At 37.4% G+C, this 23,109-nt stretch overlaps 1 protein-coding gene across 4 annotated transcripts in view; it reads left to right on the top strand.

Annotated features, from left to right (window-relative positions):
* The first annotated feature begins 1,145 nt into the window (after positions 1–1,145).
* LOC136266074 (protein sidekick-2-like) overlaps positions 1,146–23,109 on the top strand; it is a 76,806-nt gene continuing 54,842 nt past the window's right edge. The window contains exons 1-3 of one of the 4 annotated variants that reach the window (XM_066061048.1): positions 1,146–1,277; positions 12,336–12,410; positions 21,256–21,576. In XM_066061048.1, coding sequence (XP_065917120.1) covers positions 12,341–12,410; positions 21,256–21,576 — 391 coding nt within the window. In that variant the 5' untranslated portion in view covers positions 1,146–1,277; positions 12,336–12,340. Of the gene's footprint in view, positions 1,278–1,558; positions 1,641–8,443; positions 8,633–12,335; positions 12,411–21,255; positions 21,577–23,109 lie in introns of those variants that run through there. The other 3 variants (XM_066061041.1, XM_066061059.1, XM_066061053.1) reach the window with 3 other exon arrangements.

Genomic DNA, 23,109 nt, shown 5'->3' on the forward strand with positions numbered 1-23,109 from the left:
GGTACTGCTAATAATACTCTAAACGTCAAAGCCTACAATTATTCTTTGAAGGATTGCTGTGCGCTGTAACAAAAATAAATCTAAAAATGGGTGACTGCTTTATTAGAGTAACTTAAAATAATTTTGCTCATAGCAGTAGCAGTTATACACTTATAATAACTTTTTTTGCTTTGACGTATTGAGTGGTTAGATGGCTGTTTATCTAGCTAATGAAATCCCTACAATTGTTAACTATATTCACACTGCTACTGGCGACACGTCATGACTTCTATAATGTGATTCATTATTAAGGGAAGTTTATTAGTCCCTATGATGTATAAAGCACTGTACTAAGTGTTTCTGCTTAAAAGTAGTCTTGAAATACTCTGTATAGTACCAAAATCCATAATGACTGTATTCACTGACTCTAATAGAGCATTCACCAAATTCGCAAAATTGTTGTGTTATGATAATATTATTATCTGAAATGATGTACCCACTATACTGCTTGCTGAAGCAGCAGTTTCACCTCAAATTATGTTGTCTTTGTCTCAGAAATTCAGTTTACAGCACAACTCAGCATCTGTCTTATCAGGAGCTCCGGACTTTGTGAGCTCCCGGTCTCCGTCCCTATCCTTTAATAGTAAGATCAGATGGGTTGCACTGAATTGATCTGCCAGATTGAAACTTCACAAAATGTAGTATCTACGGTCTGTACATTCCACTCCTTGTCCTTACTCACAATGATTGTCACGAGTAACAATTTATGCTCACAACAAAGCCATGGAGAGTGGAAATTTGACTGAAATTATACTTGCGAGAATCCGAGAATCATGGCCATCGTCTTAAATTTCGTCAGAAGCATCTGTGGTTTCCTTTTCCTACTTCTTTTCTATAAAATACACGAAACAACTTCACTGCAAAGACTGAATACGCCGGAGAATACGCCATGCGCATGGCATAGTAGCCCCATTCAAAATGGCGGCCGAAAACTGGGCGTGGTTTTGGAAAGAGTCTATTGGCTCAAGCCTAGCTATATATTTTGGCACCGCTGCCAGAAGAATCAGCTACTACAAAATTTAATGGAGTATAGTGGACTCTCCTTTTCCACTGTTCGCCCTTGTGCTTGTTCGCGCGCTCACGTGATTGGATTCCATACAAGCGTGGGTGGAATCAACTGGCGATCTTCTGGTGCAAACTCTCGTGCAAACCATGTTTTAGCCGCCGCGCTTCACAGACTAGCTGCTACACGAAAAGCAACCAGGCCAACTGAAGATCCCGGCTTGCACAAAGCAAAGGTAGGGACCCCAAAGGTATGGTAATTATTCAAAAGGTTGAAATAGCTACCATGTTACGCATGTATACACTATAGCCGCCGCCGCTATTTAAGGTTAAAAGTGTTCCCCGATTAAATAACATTAACCTTGTTTTTGTTTGTTGTTTTTAATATCTGCTTTACAAGTTGGCACTGGAGGGCGAACACCATAGAGGACCATATCAAAACTTGTGTAAGATATTCCGGATTTCCGAATGGGTTACGCCCGTTTCGTATAAAATAACACCGTCCTCTAAACAAGGTGCCATAACTTCCGCGTATTTTGGTTGACAGACACGAAGTTTGGTTTATCAGATTCCTTGATGAAAGGCGATTCGATTCATGTGTAAGTTCTTTGTGTAGTAACGAAGGGGAAGCTAGAAAGGAGCCTTGTACCGCGAAATTTACGTGTTCAGAATGCCCGTAAAAACACGTGTTTTAAAACATATTTCTATAAACTAACCTGTTTAACAATTTGTACGGTCGGAGTCTTATTAAGCATCCTTCGCTGCGTAGAATGATACCAAATTTGTGACCGGATCTTGGAAAACCTACCTTTTGGGCACAAGCAAACTTTTTGGGAAAACTCAATTGAAATTTCAACATTTTTTTCAATATTAATTTTTTTTGCACATTTGGATAAAGCAACTATTAAACCTTCTTGCTGTGAAGTTTCACACCCATAGCTTCTTTTTCTTAGGAGATATGGATGATTATATCAGACCATGTAGTAATTTCACATGCGTGGGACAACAATTAATTTACAAATTAGGTGATTTGTTCAGGTGCTGGAATGGCTAAAACTTAGTCTTAGACAATAATACATGGCATTTAATTGCATAAATGTACCAAGAATACTTCATTAAACTATCAGAAATGTCTTATAAAGTATTCTAGATAGTACAAACGGAATTATTGGTAAACAAAGTGGTTTGTCACCATTTGTCACCCTTAATCACTCACAGAACTCAATACATTATCATAAAAGTTAGTTTGTAATGTACAGGAGAGAAAATTGGCCATATCTCAGGAATGCTTAAAGATATTAAGTTGAAATTTTGACACAAGATAGATAAGCACCCAGTACCTTATTTAAGCTATAAAACAGAAAATTGACAAATGTGCCAAAAAGGTAGGTTTTCCAAGATCAGGTCACATTTAGCGAATTTGGTTGAGGATAACAACTTGTAAATTGGGATTTTCCCGGTGAGATAATTAAATTTTCCAATAGGTTAATGTATGGAGCGCGTATTATGTCATCATCAGCAGTAAATAACTGTCTTTATGGCGACATTTTCCCATTTGTACGGTCGGAATTGGATAGAGAAATTCAAGGGCTTTCTTTTATTGTATGGTGTGCTGTAGACATTTTGTGAGTTAAAGGTTGTAAATTAGTGTTTTAGCGTGTAGTGTAAAATACATGTATTTTGTATTGGACAAAAAATGACATGGAATGATGAGATTTTATGATCAGCCTGTTTTACCAAGTTGAGGTTTCAAAAAGGATATTAAACAGATATTAGATTTATTTAATGCATAATTCTTCATTTTTAAAGGTTTAACCCAGTGTTTGAAAACTGTTAATGTTGACCACCTGAAAATGCTTGATTTGACAAATCCCATACATATGTTTTGATATGCATGCACGCGTGAAGCAACGGTTGCTAGGCGGACATGTTTCGGGACAACTTTGTATGGCGTATATTGGGTCAGAATGAAGGTAACGAGATTTATTCACTAAGCGCTGGGTATAGGGGCATTGGGAAGCAGGGCTGGTTTCGAAAATAGAGGATCTTATCATTGGCTTTGTGAAATAGGTGGCTAATTAAATTTCGATACATTACTCACCAATTCTAACTTCTTCGCCTTTTTTAACGAGCTGGGTGGTATTTACAACACAACTCAATACTGATTCTCTTCATTACAGCCTGTACCAAATCCTGAGAAAGCGCTTTTCAGCCACAACACTGTCCCGAAACATGGCCGACAGCTACAGTTGCTTAACAATTACGATGATTTACGTCACGCTGCAAGTCCTCTATTAACATGGTGCCGGACTCTTCTATTCTTGTAGAGACTGAGTTTAGGGGGTAATATCACGCTGAACACTGAATTGTATGGACGGCTATATTCCTTTGGTTAGCAGAGCTTGACACATCCACTGGCGATATAAAGTTCAGTTTGTGTTCAGTTGTGGTTACTGCACTGATCGTATCCAGTATGTAATTCAGTGGTGCGCCTCAAAAATGCTACGGTCGGATAGAGCTTTACTAGTGGCTAGCATTTGCTGCATGCAGCCTTTGAAATACCTAACTTTCATATCAAGAAGTTGTGGGCATTTGCTATACTATTGTTCATGGCAAAAATGCCAGCTGGACAGGCATGTCCAATACATTTCGATTGAAAAGCCATTAAAAATTAAATTAATTATCGTGTACCACCTACCTCAAGTCTGTGGTAACTTTCCAAATTTGGAGCAACTCTGCGAGTACAATGATGCCAAAAGAAGTCCAATTCACAAAAATTTTGGCTCTTCATAATGGCCTCAACTGACCATGTGTAGCAAATTTCCCCATACATTTTGTATTGGGCATTCCGGGGGCATGCAATAAAAGGCATAATAACCCACGACATGTGATAGATACCTCAGATTCCGAACCAGATTTGGAAAGAGCAGTGAATAGCGATTAAGATGAGGTATAGCAGAAGGAAATCAGAGGAAATCTAAGCTAAGGTTGAAAATCACTTACTTTTTCTATGGTGAATTGAATGGTGGATATTTGGAACTGAAGGAATGCTCTGAGCTATTTGGATGTCTTGACAAGTATAGCTATGTTTAGCTACAGTATTTTAATATTGATTCAACAAATGCAGATCTTCTGTGTGTGACACTGACAAGGCATTTGCTTGTACTGTACAGAGTTCATTATAATCAATTCATGATTTCGTTAATAAGACCACATTATTGAGGTCAATTGCTTTGATCCCAAAGTTGGTCCTATTAATAAAGTTTCACTGCAAGGGAAAACCTTTTAACTTTGGATGCACATGCACTTATACTGTTCTAAGTATCATCATGGGAGAAGCAAAGGAAAACTGGTAACTTCACATTAGATGATATAACATGGGGTAAAACCATATGTACTGTCCAAGTGTTACATATATGTAATAGTCCAACAGGTAGTGGGTATCCTGCCATATCATAACTCAGTATGGTCTTCATGCCAGTTTGAACTTTCCTGCATACTACTGTATAAGTGTTTCGTGAATGAATGTGATCATGTATACGTAGATGAAGGTTTTGCTTTGTGTTCCTGAGTCTATTTGTAAGTGTAAATTAGGATGGTTGTCACTTATCAAGATATAGGTTTTGCAATTATTGCATAGCCCTAGTGCAAAGCTATAGACTATAGTCTGTATTGTCATGTTAGAAACTGGCTACATACAGTAGAATAGGTGCAAGAGAAGATGTCCATGATACATATACTCATACCAAACCAGATTTGTTGTGGTGGGATGTTTTAGATGAATGACTCTACAGTGATATTATTCACCGTCTCCCTATACTGAGAAAGGAAGTAGCATTAGTGATTATTTTATTGATGATGTATATTAAATCATTTAAGCTGAAAGTAGCCACATTGCCACATTGTTGATGTTCACAGAACTATACACTGAATAATCCCTTTATCCTGTTTATTGATCTGAGCCACAGTCTTTTGTGTTGGAATACCACTGAATTGTTGACTTGTCTTTGTTAGATTATAACATGCTAACCACCTCATTAGTGTTATTGGTGGATTGGTACTAAAGTTATTAGTCGTTCCCAACACTACTATTGTGGTAGATGAACGGATAACTGGTAACATGCACACAACTGGTACCTGTACAGCTTTTCAAAGAAAAAATAAATATCTGTGTAATGGCTTGTGTCATCATGTGTCTTTTTATGTACAAATAGTTTTGTGTGGACTTAATGTTACATACTTGTTGCCCACGTGTAGAAGAGAATTTGTTGAGATTGCAAAGATATGTCAAACTTGTAAAATTCATACGTAAGTGCTTGCCTTTTGAATACTGTGTAACCTTGTACCATCATCTGTTACCTTAACAATGGCTGTTCAGTTGTTCATGGTTATGTAGTCATTTTCTATTGTGCATGGCAATTACTTGACCGATTTTCAAGAGCTCTACAACCTTACATTTATTCTTGGTAATGATTCATGTTGGAATGTTAGCACTAATCATGATTATCCATTCTACAACCTTTCCTTGAGTATCTTGAAGATTTCTTATTTAAAAAGCTATCAGGTTTGTGTGCATAATTAATCATTGGATTCATGGGCCATAATTTGTAGTTGTAATATATGGCACAGTTGCAGAAATTAATGTCTGACAAAAAATTTGTACTTCTCAGTGTTGTTTTTTAGTAGAAGAAACTTTTATTATTACTAAACAAGCTACAGAGTTAACCTGTTTCTATGTAGACTGTGTTTTGTACATTTAACACAATACAGTGTACCAGCAACTTGTATGTTTTTGTAGCACTAAAAATAAAGGTTGTAACTGCAGCTTTCCCCTAACAATTTGTCAATGCAGTGAAGTACTATAACATCTTGTAGGGCATAAAGGACATGATTGAATGGAGATTAATGTTTTGACTGTATATAGCTCAGACAATAGATCTTAGAATAATATTCCCATGTAGCACTTTTTTTCTAGAGGGATTTGCAAGATGTATGATGTTTTCCCTATAACACTTTTGCAAAAAAAATTTTCCAGTCTGTCTAATTTGGTGCCCTCTAGGGAAGCTGTTTCCAATGTATTGTAGTGGTTTTAAGAGAAGATTTTCAAGTTTTATGGGAACATCCCGTTGTCAACACAGATGTGTGCTAAAGCAGGATTGAGCTTTATGCTTCAGCGCTTATAAGCCCCCAGTTGAATAAAATTCTGATGATATATAATCCTAGTCCTAATTATCACAGCAGTGGTGTTAAGAGTTTAATCTGGATGCCACAGATGTGAATATTGTTAAAACAGTACGTGGTTGATTTGAGGTGTATAGATTTGACAGGTTAGTTTTTTGTTGTTGTGTGAGTACTAGTGAGGCTATAAAGTTTACTAACTAATGATTATATCCATTGAATGATGTGTACAGTATTTAGTTCAGGAGATAAGATTCAATAGTCTTTAGTGTTGAAAATGTTATAAGAACAAGTTGGGCTAATTGAGAATGCCACAAGACGACTGAATAATTGCCCTTACCACACGTCCTAAGGCTACTTGTTACAGTAGATAGATGAACAAGATAATGCACAGCCACTTCTTGTTTCTTGGCCAGTCATTGGAAACCTAAACTAATAATGATACACTAGTACTACATGCATAGATTACTGTTTTCTATTTAAGGAGTTTGTCTACAGCCTGCTCTGTATGGATTGTCTGCAAAGGACCTGCTATTTGTACAATTCTTAAAGGAAATATAAATACTCTTTACATCATCATGCATCCTAGCTTTTATATACAAGTAGCTAGTTTTGTGGGGAATTTCACATGTTGTGTAGAAGGGAATTTGTTGATATTGCAAAGACTTCTAGACTGAACAAGAACCCCGTAACGGTTATGGATTGATTTCATTGATTTGTAGTGAACACAGTACTAGACAAGCAGCTGAGGAGTAACATCTACACAAGTAGCCTAGATTTCTATGCTTCTAGATCACAATCAAGGATTACTACGCTTCCTAGATCAGTAGATCCATTCATAGCAATATAATAAATTTTGAGGGTTATACTAACGTGTTATACAATGTCGTTAGACAGTGAAAGTAAACTAAATATCTCACCTTGTTTGCAACTGTAGTTTTGCAGATTGATGACCATGCATGCACCTGTTCACTTCATCACATGCACGTACTTGTGGTATGTCTGATTGCATCATTCACAAGGTACAGTGTAGATAGCTTCGGGCTTCATAGCCTCACTGTTGGTGGCACTGCTAGCTTTTTGTTTTATTTTATACTGAGGCTTGAAGTAGCTAGCATTAAGGCTAATGTAGCTACTGCTGTACAATCACTAACTTTGTACCAAGAGGAGGCTCTATTTTCATTTGTTCTGAGCACTTAAATTTTTCTTTGAATAAACCATGTGTGGCTATGCTGTATCCTCTTAAATTCAATAGATTCCTGTATATACACTGTTAAAACGAGGTGTTACAGGTACACCCATTGTAAAGGTGTTCATGTACACCCATGGTATTTACAACACCCTAGGGGAGTATTGTAGCACTTGGGGTGTTGTTGAACACCACAAATGTCATTTTACTCCCCAATAATAGCTAAGCCACTGTAAGGGTGTTTGCCCACACCTAGGTATATTGAAACCCACAATTGGATGCTTCTATTGAAAATTAGGTTATAAGTACAGTTTGCTAACTTCTATAAGAATGACTTGGAAACAACTATGTGGTAAGTATAAGGTGTTGCAAATATATTATTGTGTACTGCTAATGTGCTTTGTTGTTGGTAGTCATTGAGTATAAATTGAAATCAACATGACGGTTACTGGAATGCTGTAGCAAGCCTACATTTCTTTTCAACAAAATGCCACCATGGAGAGCACTAGAACATCTTTAAAGTGTACTGTGACACCTTTATAGCTATTCCTAGAACACCTTTAGGGAGTGTTGCAATGCCCTTGTAACACCTTTTAGTTGCTCCTAGAGCACCCCTGGGGAGTACTACAACTCCCTTCAAAGGAGTTTAGTTTACACAGCAGTTAGAACTCCCCCAAAGGTGATTGGATTACACCCTATTTTTAACAGTGTACACTTTGTTGTTATGTGTCAATACCAAAATTGTTTGACATCGTCCAACATAAATGTACTTTATACTGTAATATTGTACAAGAAGGTTATTATGTTTTGTGCCTGTGTATGCCACTAAATCACACTATAAACTAATAGTTGAGTTTTGGTGACTGGTAGAACCTTGCTTAAGCATCGATCCTTGAAATCAGAGGAAATCCTGTTGAGGTGTTTGTTTGTCATGCATATGCATGTGTAACACGCTCTGATGATTTGAGTTAAGGTTCTATGAAACACATTATAAGCTTACTGTCTACTGTGCCAGCAAAGGCAGCAACTGGTTTGACTGGTTTTTGTGTACCAGTTTAACCAGCCATATTGTAGCAGTTATAAAAGTGATATAAACACTGTCATGTGTCAGTACAATAATCTGTTTATGTGCTGAGGTGGTTAGTGTAAATATACTAAGGGACTTTTTGTTGCCCATATGTGCAGTATACTGTCAGGAGTAATTGTAATTGTAAAGAAATAGTAGTATGTTGAATGTTGCTATACACTATATGTGTGTATGCCATTTTTTATACATGTACTGTATATACTGCATGTGTTTTCTTGTCTGCAAATAGTCCAAAAGGTTGTGTTACCATTTCTGCTTGCCATTCTTGAGTATGTCTTCCTGCCTATACAGGAGAATTACTACTATATACCAGATCTGTGAGAACCTCACATGCTTGTGCATTCAATTTTATTACCTTTATCTAGATAGCCAAAGGAATGATCAAGCAAAATTTCAGCCCTAGAAGCCGAGAACTTTCGAATCTACAGCACTACAAAGTGTTGACAACAGAAAGATCAATTTGTACAGCGACGATGTGGAAAATAAACTACAGATGCTTATTTTAACAGTCATAGCTTACGAATACAGTCTTCTATGGAGATGCAACTTTCACCATTACGCCATCATGTTCTTTAGGAACAGGAAAATCCATTGCTGGGTAAGTTATATCTTACAGGTCCTTCTGCGACCAGGGTGAACTTGAGAAAACAAGTTAATGCTGTGCTACTTCTAAAAACCAGGCGCCATGCAGCTAGCTAACTCACCTGGAATTAACCATAGATAGTATATGCTACTATAAATTAACCAACTATGTATTCTATTTATTAATAGGGTAGTTTTGGGTTGTGCAATAATATTATTAGCTAATTCTCGTATTTCGTAGTTCATGAAATATTTGTAATTCGTTTAATTACATTGTTATGCACTGCTAAGGAAGCGCTTGTTAAACAAACTGCTTTTACTAACATTATGCACAGAAGTATCTTCTTAACTGTTTTATAGTTTGACTATTGTGTTTTTTTCCCACAAATTCTCTCGACAAAGCCCCAAAGTTGCTCTTCATTTTCGTTGACATACGTAAGGGATACGCCCCCATTCAACTAGTCTGGCGGCGCCTGCCCCTTCGCATGGAGTAAGGGTCTGGTTTGCTTAGTATCACCGAGTTGTTCTGGAGGAATTTAATTTGAATGTAATGACGTAACGAAAATGGTCTTAACGGAAGTGCCTCACTCAAAATTGTGGCAGTGATATTGAACTTCCTTCGCCTTTACACAGGCGAAAGTGGATTGGTGTACTGGTGCACGCTGGAAGCAGAACATGACAAGTACATATCTCTTTTCATTCAGAGGTTGTAAAACATTTGAAGATTTGGAAAAATGATGACGTTATTGGGCACATACGTAGGTCCTCTTTTCACATGCCTGCATGGGGTGGCTGTGATACAGCGTCCGCAACATTTGAATAGGTAAAGTCGGCCTAATCATCAATCAAATGATGTGCAAATGATTGAAAAGTTAATGATGGATTGTATAATGCTATAATTGCATATGTTGAAAAAGTTGGAGTTTGATGGGAATCAGTCTGATTCATTGAGGAGTCTCAGGTATACAAAACAAAGTACATGGAAATGGTGGCATCAGAAAGTTATTACACATGCGAGCTGTGAAAGTGTGCCAACCCTTGTAGTTGGATGGAGTTTTGAGGATCAATGGTTTTAGCTGATGCCAGAAGTTATTTATTGGAGGGAACTTAATATGGGGCTGGAAACTAGAAGGATTAAGGCTGCAACCGATGATGATATACATGGGACCAGTCCCAGAGATCATATATATTAATTTTGTACAATATAAATGCCAGCTTTCCACTGCAAATCCATGTGGTAGCAATATTATGCTCTTGTTGCAAACATGGAGTATTAGTGTATTGCAAAATGTGGGGGAGAGAGTTGCAGAAGTGCTAAGGAAACTGTTTCTTATGAAAACATAATTAATTTTAAGGATAACACATTTTTGTTGGTCACAAATGACCAGATTTGCAAAAATGGGTTTGCAAATACATCCGATTGAGAAACTACAACTTAGTGTTCAAGTTGAATATCAATCTGAAATTTTCTCCACCTAATAAGTGATGCTGGTGCTCACTACTGATCAAATTTCAAGTCAATACCATTTTCCAATCTGAAGTTATGAGTTGTCAAAGTTGGTAAATTGGATATGTGTGGAAGATCCACTTTCCAGAATCCAGTCACATATGCCTCAATACTAAATTGGCCATAAAAATTTTTCCCCAAGGTGGATTTTAGAGGATTTTGGATATGTTATTCTATGAAAAATTTGCTTTCTGATGATACCAAAATCAACTTTCTTCGATTTTTTTCCGGGTTCACCCCTTTTTTCAGTTATATCTACCGGACTGTAATAGTAGCAGGCCCTCTGCCCCATTTGTAGATTGCCCCATTGGTGGTTGTACTTGGTTGTATGTGCCCTGGGCCTAATAATAGTAATGTATTATTTACTCTTGATAATAATAACAGCGTGTAGGTGTCAATTTGTGGGAAGCATGTCATGACTTCAGCACTGTCTATGAGAATTGTCTGCAATTTTTGTAGTGAATGGATTCACTGCATTGATTGCAGAGGCACTGATTTCCTTGTTGTAATGCTGTATAATGGCTGAAATGAAGCGGAATGGCCACTCTTCCATAGTCGTGGAGCACATTGATTAGTACAGTAGACCCTTGGTTATCCATGCCTTTTTTGTCTGAAATTGGAAATAACTGTTCTATTAGAGTGTTATAAGTACAAGTGTGTGTTCTATTAGAGTATTTCAACAGAACTGTGAATATAAATTTATGGGCTTCAGTTATTCAAACAGTTCACACTTGTATCATTGCAGAATGGTTCAGATAACCAAGGGTTTACTGTACATACATATGTCTGATCCCATGCATGCAATATTGATGAACCACAAGCTGTTAAATGTATAAAATAGATAAACAGGAGTCAGGGAAATTAGGGATCATATACAAGGGAGGTGGTTTACTGCAGATTCCTTACCCTTGTGATGGATAATGGATATACTGTTTTATTGCTCATTTACCTTTTTTGATAACTATTTTTTAAGGTGTTATTCAATTACAGTGGAATCTCTCTATAATGTGACCAAGACTTTTTGTGCATAGAGGTTTTAGAGGTAAAAAAGTGTATTGTCCAGACCTGTTAGGACCAAATTCATTGTCCTTATTATGAATTTTTTTCTTTTGTATCCTTAATTCAGAGAGTTTGTTAAGAGAGGTTACAAGGAGAAAACATCCTGACCACCTGGTAGAGTCCTGTAAGCGTTCGAGCGTAAATCGGATGGCTGCAGGTTCGAGGCCACCTAGGTCCAGTCATGGATTTTTTCTCCTTTCTCCAACTTTTCAAACACACCTTAAGTAGCTAAAGTCTTTGAGCAGGCTGTAGGACCAGGTGTCCTACAGACCTTCAGCACTTGTGCTGTAAAGCATTAATAAATAAACTAGTGTCCATTTGGTTCTATTTGCGGTACTTAGAGATAATGAGTTACTCGCTAGAATTCCTATGGATATAATTACATGAAAATAACAAGGAGAAAACATCCTGACCACCTGGTAGACTCCTGAAAGCGTTCGAGCATAAATCGGATGGCTGCAGGTTCGAGGCTACCCAGGCCCAGTCATGGATTTTTTTTTCTCCTTTCTCCAACTTTTCAAACACACCTTAAGTAGCTAAAGTTTTTGAGCAGGCTGTAGGACCAGGTGTCCTACAGACCTTCAGCACTTGTGCTGTAAAGCATTAATAAATAAAAAATAATAATTTGTTATTTGAAGGTATACAATCTCTTTTAAGTGATTACATACTGTTAATTGATGCTCTTCTTACAGGTCAAATGCATCAAACTTTACTCTTGTTGGTAGTGGTTTTGTTAGGTATCAGTATAGTTGATGTTTCAGTACAGAGTAAGTCTATTTTTTTAAAAGATACAGTTGCTATTACATGTGTGTAGGAAAGTATTAACTGTGTCTACATATAGTGTATTTGTATAACTCTTTAGAATAATCATTGTGTAACAATCTGAACCAGTTTTTAAATCAAGTGTGTGCCCACAACCAGCCAAAGGATGGCTGAGGACACACGCCTGGTTTCCTGAAATTATTTCCATAAACATGTGTGTGTTTGTATGTATGCTTGTATATTTTTTTGTCTTTCCGCACCTGTATGTGAGAAATGAAGGCTGCACATAAAACTTCCCGGTAGGTAAGCTTGAAGGTGGTTTATTCATGTCAGCTTGAATAAAACAAAAAAAAAGAACAGGTGATGTGAGTTCCTGAAGACGTTATGAATGCCTTTCACATTAGGCTATTGTAAAACAACCAAAAAATGGTATATCTACGTAGTTTTGGAGGCTATCAGAAATAACGAATTTCTTCAAATAAAGGGAGGGGGTGTCCTGAACCTATGTAAATGAAAATGAAGGACAGCCTCAAGATTTTCTCTAAACAATTCATGTGATAGAAAACAGTTGAGAAGATACTTCTGTGTGTAACTTGTGTTCCTTAGCAGTGCATAGCAACGTAGTTTCCGAAATACAAAATAATTTGCTAAATTACAATATTTACAAATCTAATTATCTAGCTTATTAAATTATACAAGTACACAACAAACAAAAGATATATAGAATTTTCAACTAGAGTACGGACCACAGCACATTGATAAAAAGTGCTGTAACAAGATGGAATAGTGCATGATATTAAATCACGGTAAAACAATAAGAAGTGTTATATCCCTACTGTGCTCAAGATACCATAATGGAAATGCACAGTAGGGATATAACACTTCTTATTGTTTTACTGTGATTTAATATCGTGCACACTCCAACTTGTTTCATTACTATTATCGATGTGCTATGATCCCTACTCTAGTTGAAAATTCCAATTTTTTATGTACTTGTTTATTAACTTTTTTGTAAAAACAAGTTGATGTTGTGCTACTTCTAAAAACCAGGCGCCATGCAGCTAGCTAACTCATCTGGAATTAACCATGGATAGTAGTATCTGCTACTATGAATTAACCAACTATATTATTGTTTTAACCAATAGGGTAGTTTTGGGTTGTGCAATATTTAATATTGCTAGCTACTTCTAGTATTTCATAATTCATGAAATTTTTGTAATTTATTTAGTTACGTTGCTATGCACTGCTAAGGAAGTGCTTGCTAAACAAACCACTTTTACCAACATTACGCACAGAAGTATCTTCTAAACTGTTTTATAGTGTGACTAACATGTTTTTTCCCACAAATTCTCTCGACAAAGCCTCAAATCTCACTGCCTTGTCTTGTGAGTTAGTGGCTTGTCATATTCAACTAGCAGATCAATCATCACTTATTGCTTGCTCAGTTTACAGACCACCTTCTAGTGACAAATCTTACCTAGCAGAACTCTGCCGACAGCTTACAGCTATTCATATGAAATTCCCCAATTCTGCATTCTGGATTGCAGGAGACACTAACCTTCCTGATATAAACTGGATAAATAGTTGCACCACTGGTCATTCTTATCCTGTTACTCTAAACAACTCCTTCCTTGATTTCCTTAATGACAATGCACTTAGTCAAATGGTCAACACACCCACTAGAGGTCCAAACATATTGGACGTTTTCATAACCAACAGACCTTCTTTAGTTGAGACATGTGATATTGTAGATGGTATCAGTGATCATGAAGCAGTTCTTGTTGTCTCATCTGTTATAGCAAACCTCTCCTCCCCATCTAAAAGAATAATCTATCTGTGGGCCCAAGCTGACTTTAACATTATCCGAAGCAACATTCAAACACTCTGTGAGGACTTTCTCAATAACCACTCAAGTTCAACTTCTGTTGATGTTTTATGGAATGAATTTCTGTCCATTTGTAATACCTGTATGGATTCAGTCCCAACCAAACTAATTTCTTCCAAATGTAAGCACCCTTGGATCAATAATTACATTAAGAGACTGACCTGCAGAAAGCAGCGTGCATACAATCAAGCTAGACGTTCTAACCTATCAACAGACTGGTCTAAGTATTACGATCTTAAAAGACAGTCCCAGCGCGAATGTCGTACAGCTTTTAATAGATATGTATCCAACCTTGTTGATCCTAATAAGAACACAATTACTAAACGTCTGTGGTCTTTCATTAAGAATAAAAGACAAGATTCTGTTGGAGTGGGCACCCTCAAACATCAGGATGAAACATTTGTGGATGCTACAGACAAAGCAAACCTCTTAGCAGATTATTTCTCCTCTGTTTTCACCAATGAAGATGTCAGTCACTTTCCTACGCTAAGTACTGATCCAACACCTAGCATACCACCAATTCAGATACATGTGGATGGCATATACCAACTACTATCCAACATCCAACAACATAAGGCATCTGGGCCTGACAACCTTCCTGCCCGTTTTCTTAAAGAAGTGGCATATGAAATATCCCCAGCCTTACCATTGATCTTCCAGGCCTCTTTAGATCAAGGTGCACTACCAAGTATCTGGAAAACTGCGAAGGTAGTTCCTATTTATAAGAAAGGTAATAAATCAGACCCATGCAACTATAGACCTGTGTCCCTTACGTGTATCTGCTGTAAAATATTAGAGCATATAGTATATTCAAGTGTGTCTAATCATCTATCATCTTTTAACATTTTATGTGATGAACAACACGGTTTCCGTCACAAACGGAGCTGTGAAACACAATTAATTTCCACGGTTAATGACTTTGCCAAGTGTTTGAATCATAAGGGCCAGTGTGATGTACTCCTACTTGACTTCAGTAAGGCCTTTGATAAGGTTCCACATTCCCGACTCTACCTCAAGCTTCAACATTATGGGATTGATGGATTTATCCTATTGTGGATTAAGTCCTTCTTAACTTGCAGATCCCAGTATGTAGTGCTAGAAGGGAAAAACAGCTACTCTAAACAAGTTCTCTCTGGTGTACCCCAAGGTACTGTACTCGCACCACTTCTGTTTTTACTGTACATAAATGATCTCCCTGTTTGTGTCAATAGTAAGATTAAACTGTATGCAGATGATGTCCTACTGTACTCCTACATACATTCCGAATCAGATTGTATAGCCCTACAACAGGATCTTGACAAACTCATTGAATGGGCTCATACTTGGCTGATGGAATTTAACATTAAGAAATGCGAACACTTGAGAATTACCAATAAAAGAAATCCCATCGTTCATAGCTATCATCTGGAGAATTCTATCATCTCTGAGGTTCCTCACACGAAATATCTCGGGGTCACCATTGACCAGAAACTATCATGGAATGAACACATTCAAAGAGTCACTAACAAAGCAAACCAGGTTAATGGATTCTTGCGCCGTAACCTTCACCAATGCCCTGTTTCTGTTAAGAACAATTGTTATAAGATGATGGTCCGTCCCATTGTTGAATATGCATCCTCTGTCTGGGCCCCCCACACCCACACCAACATAAACCAACTTGAGTCCATCCAAAGGAGAGCAGCTAGATTTTGCTACAATGATTTTTCTGGATTTAGTAGTGTAACAAGAATGATGTCATCATTAAATTTACCTACCCTCGAAGAAAGAAGAAACAAGTCTAAGATAACTACAATGTATAAGATAATTAATGGCAATCTAAGTATACCCACAAATGATCTAATACCTAATCATCGTCCATCAAGGGAAGGTTATTATAAACAGCTTGACACTATGATTGATTCTTTTAAATTTTCCTTTTTCCCTTCTACAATCAGACTCTGGAACACACTCCCCCCCTTTGTAATTCACTCCCCTACCTTAGATGAGTTTTGTACTAACCTGAACATTCATTATGATCACACCTGTGCACAACAATCTTTTTAATTTCTGCACAGTAACAAATATATATATATAAAAAAAAGCTGCTCTTCATTTTCGTTCGTGTACGTTAGGGATACGCCCCCTTTCAACTCGAAGCGATAGGCTATTCCTGGTAGTGTACGAGGCCTGCACCATTGTTTTTCAGTTGTTAACTGCTAGAAAACCTCAAAGGGAAGGCAATTTATAAAGTCTGAGGAAAGTCACTACACCCGTATTACAGTCTGCCGAAAAGAAACCACCTCAGAGCAAAAAAAACTACCTCATACTCCCTCTTCTTCTGCATCTCATGACGCCTATGGTGTATAGGCGTCATGAGATGCAGAAGAAGAGGGAGTATGCAGGGGCAGATCCAGGGGGGGGGGGCTTTGGGGGCTGAAGCCCCCCCCCCCTTCATATTTAGGCTTTACTTGATCAATATGCTGAGTATTATAATGAAATTTTGTCTTAGCATATTATGATCACTAATAATACAAATACTCATAAAACCACCTTATAAACATCTTTCCAAGGTATTATCAGTGGATTTATGCTAAAGTTTAGGCAACAAGGACCCGAATCAGCATTGGAGGTGTACAAGATCGAGATACTCTAATAGAGCAGTCAGCTAACTACTCTAATAGAACATTCACTGGAAACATGTAGTTGGTTCTGTTATGGAATTTTTCCAAATCTGCCTGCACCTATACATACAATGAAGTGCATTGGTCTGTTTAAAGGGCTTCATTCATCTACTTGTGTAGTTAATATGTATGGCAATACTTAATTCATGTACACCATTTCCATTGAAAATGCTCTCAGATTCAATCTTGCATTGTTCAAATTTCGAAATTTTCCACTTTCAACATTATTATTCTAGCATGCACCTATTCAGTGTTGTACAATTGTGAGAGGGGTGCATCATGTACTTGGTTGTCTGTACCTACCCAAGCTTTTCCATGAGCAAAATGCTTCAGAGAGCCATACCTATAATCTAAAGGCAGTATATAAAATATCTACAGGCAGAAAATATTATGAATTTTATGTGGAAATGTCTCCAAATTGCAGTATTTTAGCAACTATTTTTCAAATTTTCCTGGGGGGGCATGCCCCCAGACCCCTCTAGTTCCAGCATACGAAGCATGCTGGGAAGTGTGCTTTGCACACCTCTACCCAAGAGATTAGACCTTGAGGTAGCCCCCCCCCCTTTTATAAATCCTAGATCCGCCCCTGGTATGGTGACCGTGTCCGTGAGGTGGAGTTTGCATCCTTTACTCCATTGGTGTTTGCCACAACTGGGGGCATGGGGAAGGAAGCCATCACATTTTATCGCCGGCTTGCTGAGCTCCTTTCCAAATGTAGTGCTTTATCGTACAGTAGTACTTTGGCGTGGATTCGCTGTACCCCCTGTTGAGGTCAGCGACGATGTGCATCCGTGGAAGCCGCTCCATCTCGTTTAGATCACTAGATGCTTCCCTGGAAATGGGCCTAACAAATGGCCCTAGGGACTTTTAGATGTCCCGCTTTTCAGTTCTTGTCCAACACGTTTGCCTTTTGTGCTGGGGGTGGTAGGAAAGGGCATTACATCTAGCCTGGGAAAAAAACAAAAAAACAAAAAAAAAAAACCTCAGAACAAAGTTCACCTGTGCAGAAGTTTAATACAGACTTCATTTTGCTTTTACTGCTTACGTAAAAAGCTGATTTTACCATTATTTAACGATTTTGCTCACGTGGGTGCATACAGACAAACATAGGTAGATAGATAGGTACACACACACACTTTTACGAAAACAATTTCAGTAAACCAGGCGCACGCCCACAGCCGGCCTTTGGCCGGTTGTGGGTGCGCGCCTGGTTTAATAAAATTATTATGACTGGCTATAACCCACACATACCGCATCAAATAAAACAAGTTGATGTTGTGCTACTTCTAAAAACCAGATGCCATGCAGCTAACTCATCTGGAATTAACCAAACTATGTATTACCATAGATTACTACCTAATGTATAATCTATGGTATTACTATGTTTGCAATAATACATAATTTAATCTATTGTAATTACAGATTTAGTATTCATGTACAGTTGTAATTCTTTAATTACATTGCTATGTGCTGCTAAGGAAGTGCTTGTTAAACAAACCGCTTTTAACAACATATTGTACACAGAAGTATCTTCTAAACTGTTTTATAGTTTTGACAATCGTTTTTTTTCCCACAAATTCTCTCAACAAGTCCTAAAAGCTGCTCTTCATTTTCATTCACGTAAGTAAGTGGTACGCCTACTTCCAACTCGAGATAAGCTGTTCTGGTAGTCTACAAGGCTATTGTTTTTCAATTATTAAAATGTTTGTAAAACCTGAAGGGAAGGTAATTCACAAAGTCTAAGGAGATTCGCCACATCCATATTTCAGACCGCTGAAAAGAAACCACCTCAAAGCAAAGTTTTTATGTGTGGAAGTTTAACACAGACTTCATTTCACCTTTCCTTCTTATGTGCAAGCTGCTTTTACCATTTAATGATTTTGCTCGTGTGAGTGTGTACAGACAAACATGAGTAGATAGGTACACGCATACACTTTTACGAAAACAATTTCAGTAAACCAAGTGTGTGTGCCAGCTACCAATTATCATCTGAAAAGTGAAGTATCCATTACAATTTGTTGTTAGCTATGTTCAACCCGTTACACAGAGCATTACGAATCAAGAACTGTTCGAAAAGCACCGCTGCAGTTGAAGTAGCCACTATGAAAAAACGGACAATTTCTGTTACGAAGGGAAGTCATCAGTGCTACTGCCAATTCGACACATTTCACTGTTAGCAAAGATGAATGGGAGGACACTGGTAAGTCCATGAAGAATGCATTGTACATACTGCGGTATGCCAAAAGGAATGTGTCCGGCTGAAGCGCTGTGGAATAGTGAAAAAATCAAGGTAGCCTTTATTGAGTTGCACTTGTCTGAAGGTATCAGTTACTCAGTCAGTCAGCGAGTCAGTCAGTTAGTCAGTAGAAAATTCCATTTAATACATTTTAATTCCATAGCAACTTGTTGAAAGAGTTTCAGGTCGATCTGAAAGCTTGTTTAGGCTTAGTTTTACCTAACCAATACTGCCTTATTGTTGTCACCAAAATTGAGGCTGGTTTTTGGGTGATGTTTTGGCTAAGGCTTACTATAAAGTGAGGCTGGCTACAGTACTATCGTACCGTGTGATTCATATAGTTGATATTTAGCTAGAAAAGGAGAGTATTAACTGCATGGACATATGGTTTTAGAAGTAGCACAACATCAACTTGTTTCTCAAATTGATATTTATGAGACAGGCTATTTCATGCATCAAATGGTATGGTTGTACCATTTAAGTAGGGATCATGGTGAATGTTTCACACGCCGCCCAAATTTCCGCCTTTGAAAATCATCCTACAGACATTGTATGCTGCGAAAACCACCTTTACGGAATAGTACTAGTCCATATAATACATAAAATACAACAAAACACTTACAGGTGGCCAAATATAAAATTTTTTAAATCGCCAAAAACTCAAATATTAGTATGACTGCCTCACTACCTCAGTCACAGGCCTAGAACCCAAACGAAGCAGCGCACGGTCACCATTTTACGCTACAACAACAAACTCACTGGTGGGATGTGCCTTTTGGGGTTCCGACGAGTGCACGCTCTGTGCACCTTGTCTTTTCTTTTATCCTCAATCAGGTTGCTTGTCTTCTTCATCCAACAAAACCGTATCAAGGCGTTAATTTTCCATATCAACACTTTCTTTAAGCAGCATAATAGGTGCCACAAAATTATTTAAGGTGCTTAGAGTACGCTACTGTATGAAGGTACCGGTACTCCACGATAGATCACAAGATCACGCTCACTCTCATTCTACATATGTGACCGGATTTGCAAAAAGGTACCTTTTTCACACACAAAATTTGACCCATTTTTTGAACTTTAAAGCTTCATAACATTTTGATCATGGCATATACTTGCTTGCAATTTTCACTGAATGTGGCTACAGTATCTGGCTACCATTTGATACTAAGAGCAAGTTAATCAGTGTAAGGAGTCAAGTGTTACATCATTTTGTTTGCTGGTATGTCAAATGTGTGGAAAAGGTACCTTTTTGCAAATCCGGTCACATATATCGATCTGCCTATCGAGACCACACCCCTTTTACGCTAGCTGTATTTGTGACCACACACCTTCAAGTTGCCGGGTAGGCTGATTTGAGATACTCTAGTCTAATAATCGATCAAAACCACAATTAACACACCCTTTTTAGGTAAGCACACATCTTTTGCAGGCTGACTCAAGATACTCTAATACAGCAGTCACCCTAATAGAACAGTCACACGTTTATAGCTAGTGTATGCTTTAACAAAAAACTTAACAAACTAGTATATTAAAAATTATAAATATAAAAATGAAGTAGGGTTTCAAGCTATAAAAAGTAGTGAAACAAGAGATGAACAATGGTAGCTATTACAGCATAGCTCAGTGGGAAATCAGTAGGGATTTCCCACTGAGCTATGTTGTAATAGCTACCATTGTTCATAGTTACAGTACAAAAAAATAATCCAAGTATGTATATGAATATGTGTTTTAATTACATACACAAACTACAGTATATGCAGTTTAAAGTGATGGTGTACTAAATATACTAGTATATTAAAAATTATAAATATAAAAATGAAGTAGGGTTTCAAGCTAAAAAGTAGTGAAACAAGAGATGAATAGCTACCATTGTTCATCTCTTGTTTCACTACTTTTTATCACTTGAATCCCTACTTCATTTTTAAATTTATAATTTTTAATATATTAGTATATTTACTACACCATCACTTTAAACTGCATATACTGTAGTTCGTGTATGTAATTAAAACACATATTCATATACATACTTGGATTATTTTTTTCTGTACTGTCACTATTACTATTTTCAGGTGTTGGTATCTCTGTGGAACCAAATGATACAACAATTTGCAAGGGAGGAAATGCATTGTTAAACTGTGGATATTTTATTAACATACCAGTGATGCTTACACCACAATGGAGAATTAATGGGACAACACTACTTAATATGAATGATATTGATAATGACACAGATGACCTCCTCCAATGGATAGAAGATGATAACAACACTAACACTACTAGACTGTTAGTTGGTCCAGTTGATGAGAATTATGTTGGTAGTACAACTTTTCGGTGTGAGATCCCTATTACTCCTCCAGATCCAAGTCGTACTGCTACACTGACTGTGATTGGTTAGTTACTGCATATTCAAGTACATACAAACATGCATATTGTCTTTTAACAAGTAGAAGGAAAAATTAGGAATTTTTCCTTCTACTTGTTTGTTTACTTTTTAATAACACAATTATGACTACTGAATCAACGCGTACCACATTAAAAGAAAGAATGGCACCAGGCATTCCATAAAATAATTTTGCATTTAAACGTGTGTCCCAATAATCAATTACGCACTGAAAAGTGAGGTGGCCATTACACTTTGTTTGTAGCTATGCTCTACTCATTACACAGTGATACAAATGAAGAACAGTACAAGAAACTTCTCTGCAATGAATCCAGTCACTACAGAAAATGTGGGTGAAAAGCATGACACAACCAGAGGGAACCCATATTGCGCTATCACAATTCAACACCTTCGGTTGTCAGCAAAAAGAATTGGAACACAAGGTAGGTCCATGATATGTGCATTGTACATACTGCGGTTGGAAAAAAGGCACGTCTCGGGACAAAACGATGTCGAACAGTGAAAAAATCAAGCCCATAGCCTTATCCATTGTTGAGTTATGCTTGGCTGAAGGCATCAGTTAGTCAGTAGAAACTTTAATAGGAATATTTTAAAATTCCATAGAAACTTTTTGGAAAGGTCAATGTCCTGGAGAACCACCATTACCCGAAACAGTTGTGTCGGGTTGTGTGATTACTTAGAAAGGTATGTAAGCAATACTTGAGCAATAGACTGTTTTCTTGATTCAAGTACGCATGAGCTTAAATTCAATGTTGCAAGAACTCCTGTACACTTTCTTGTAAAAGCCAAATGTAGAATGATACAATTACAATTATGAAACAGTGCTTTTTGTTGACGCATACCGTGGTCATTGTGTGAACTTTGAATATGAAAACTGGTGAACAAAACAACGATCTGTATTGTACATATAGTTAACTTTTTAAACCAGGTGTGTGCCCACAGCTGGCCGAAGACAGGCACACACCTGGTTTACTGAAATTATTTTCATAAAAAAATGTGGGGTGTTACCCGTACTTACATGTACGGACATTAAAGGCAGCTTTGAGGCTTTCTCTAAACAATTCGCATGAGAAAACATGATAGACATATTATAAAACAGTTGAGAAGATACTTCTGTGTGTAATTTGAGTGTTTGTTATAGTTGCACTTTCGTAGCAGTGAATAGCAATGTAATCACTGAATTTTTTTAAAGTAATTCATGAATTATGAAATATGACAGTATTTACAAATCTAATTATCTGGCGCCATGCAGTTAATACTACAGTATCCCATTCTAACTAAACAGACAATTAATCAACCATGTATGTAATTTAGTTGATATTTATGCTATTTGGAAGTAAGGGACGAGATTGTTATGTGAAAATGCATCAGCTATAGTGTTTTGTGCTCCGGGGAGGTGTTCAGCTACAAGATGACATTGCCACTTAGCAAGGAGGAATGTAAGGCAGTGTAACATGTGAGCTGTTGCTTCATGGTGGCTGGTATGATTGTTAATTGCCGCCACAATTGATTAGTTGTCTGA

This window comes from Dysidea avara, chromosome 1 (genome assembly GCF_963678975.1).
Source record: "Dysidea avara chromosome 1, odDysAvar1.4, whole genome shotgun sequence".
NCBI classification, from domain to species: Eukaryota; Metazoa; Porifera; class Demospongiae; order Dictyoceratida; family Dysideidae; genus Dysidea; species Dysidea avara.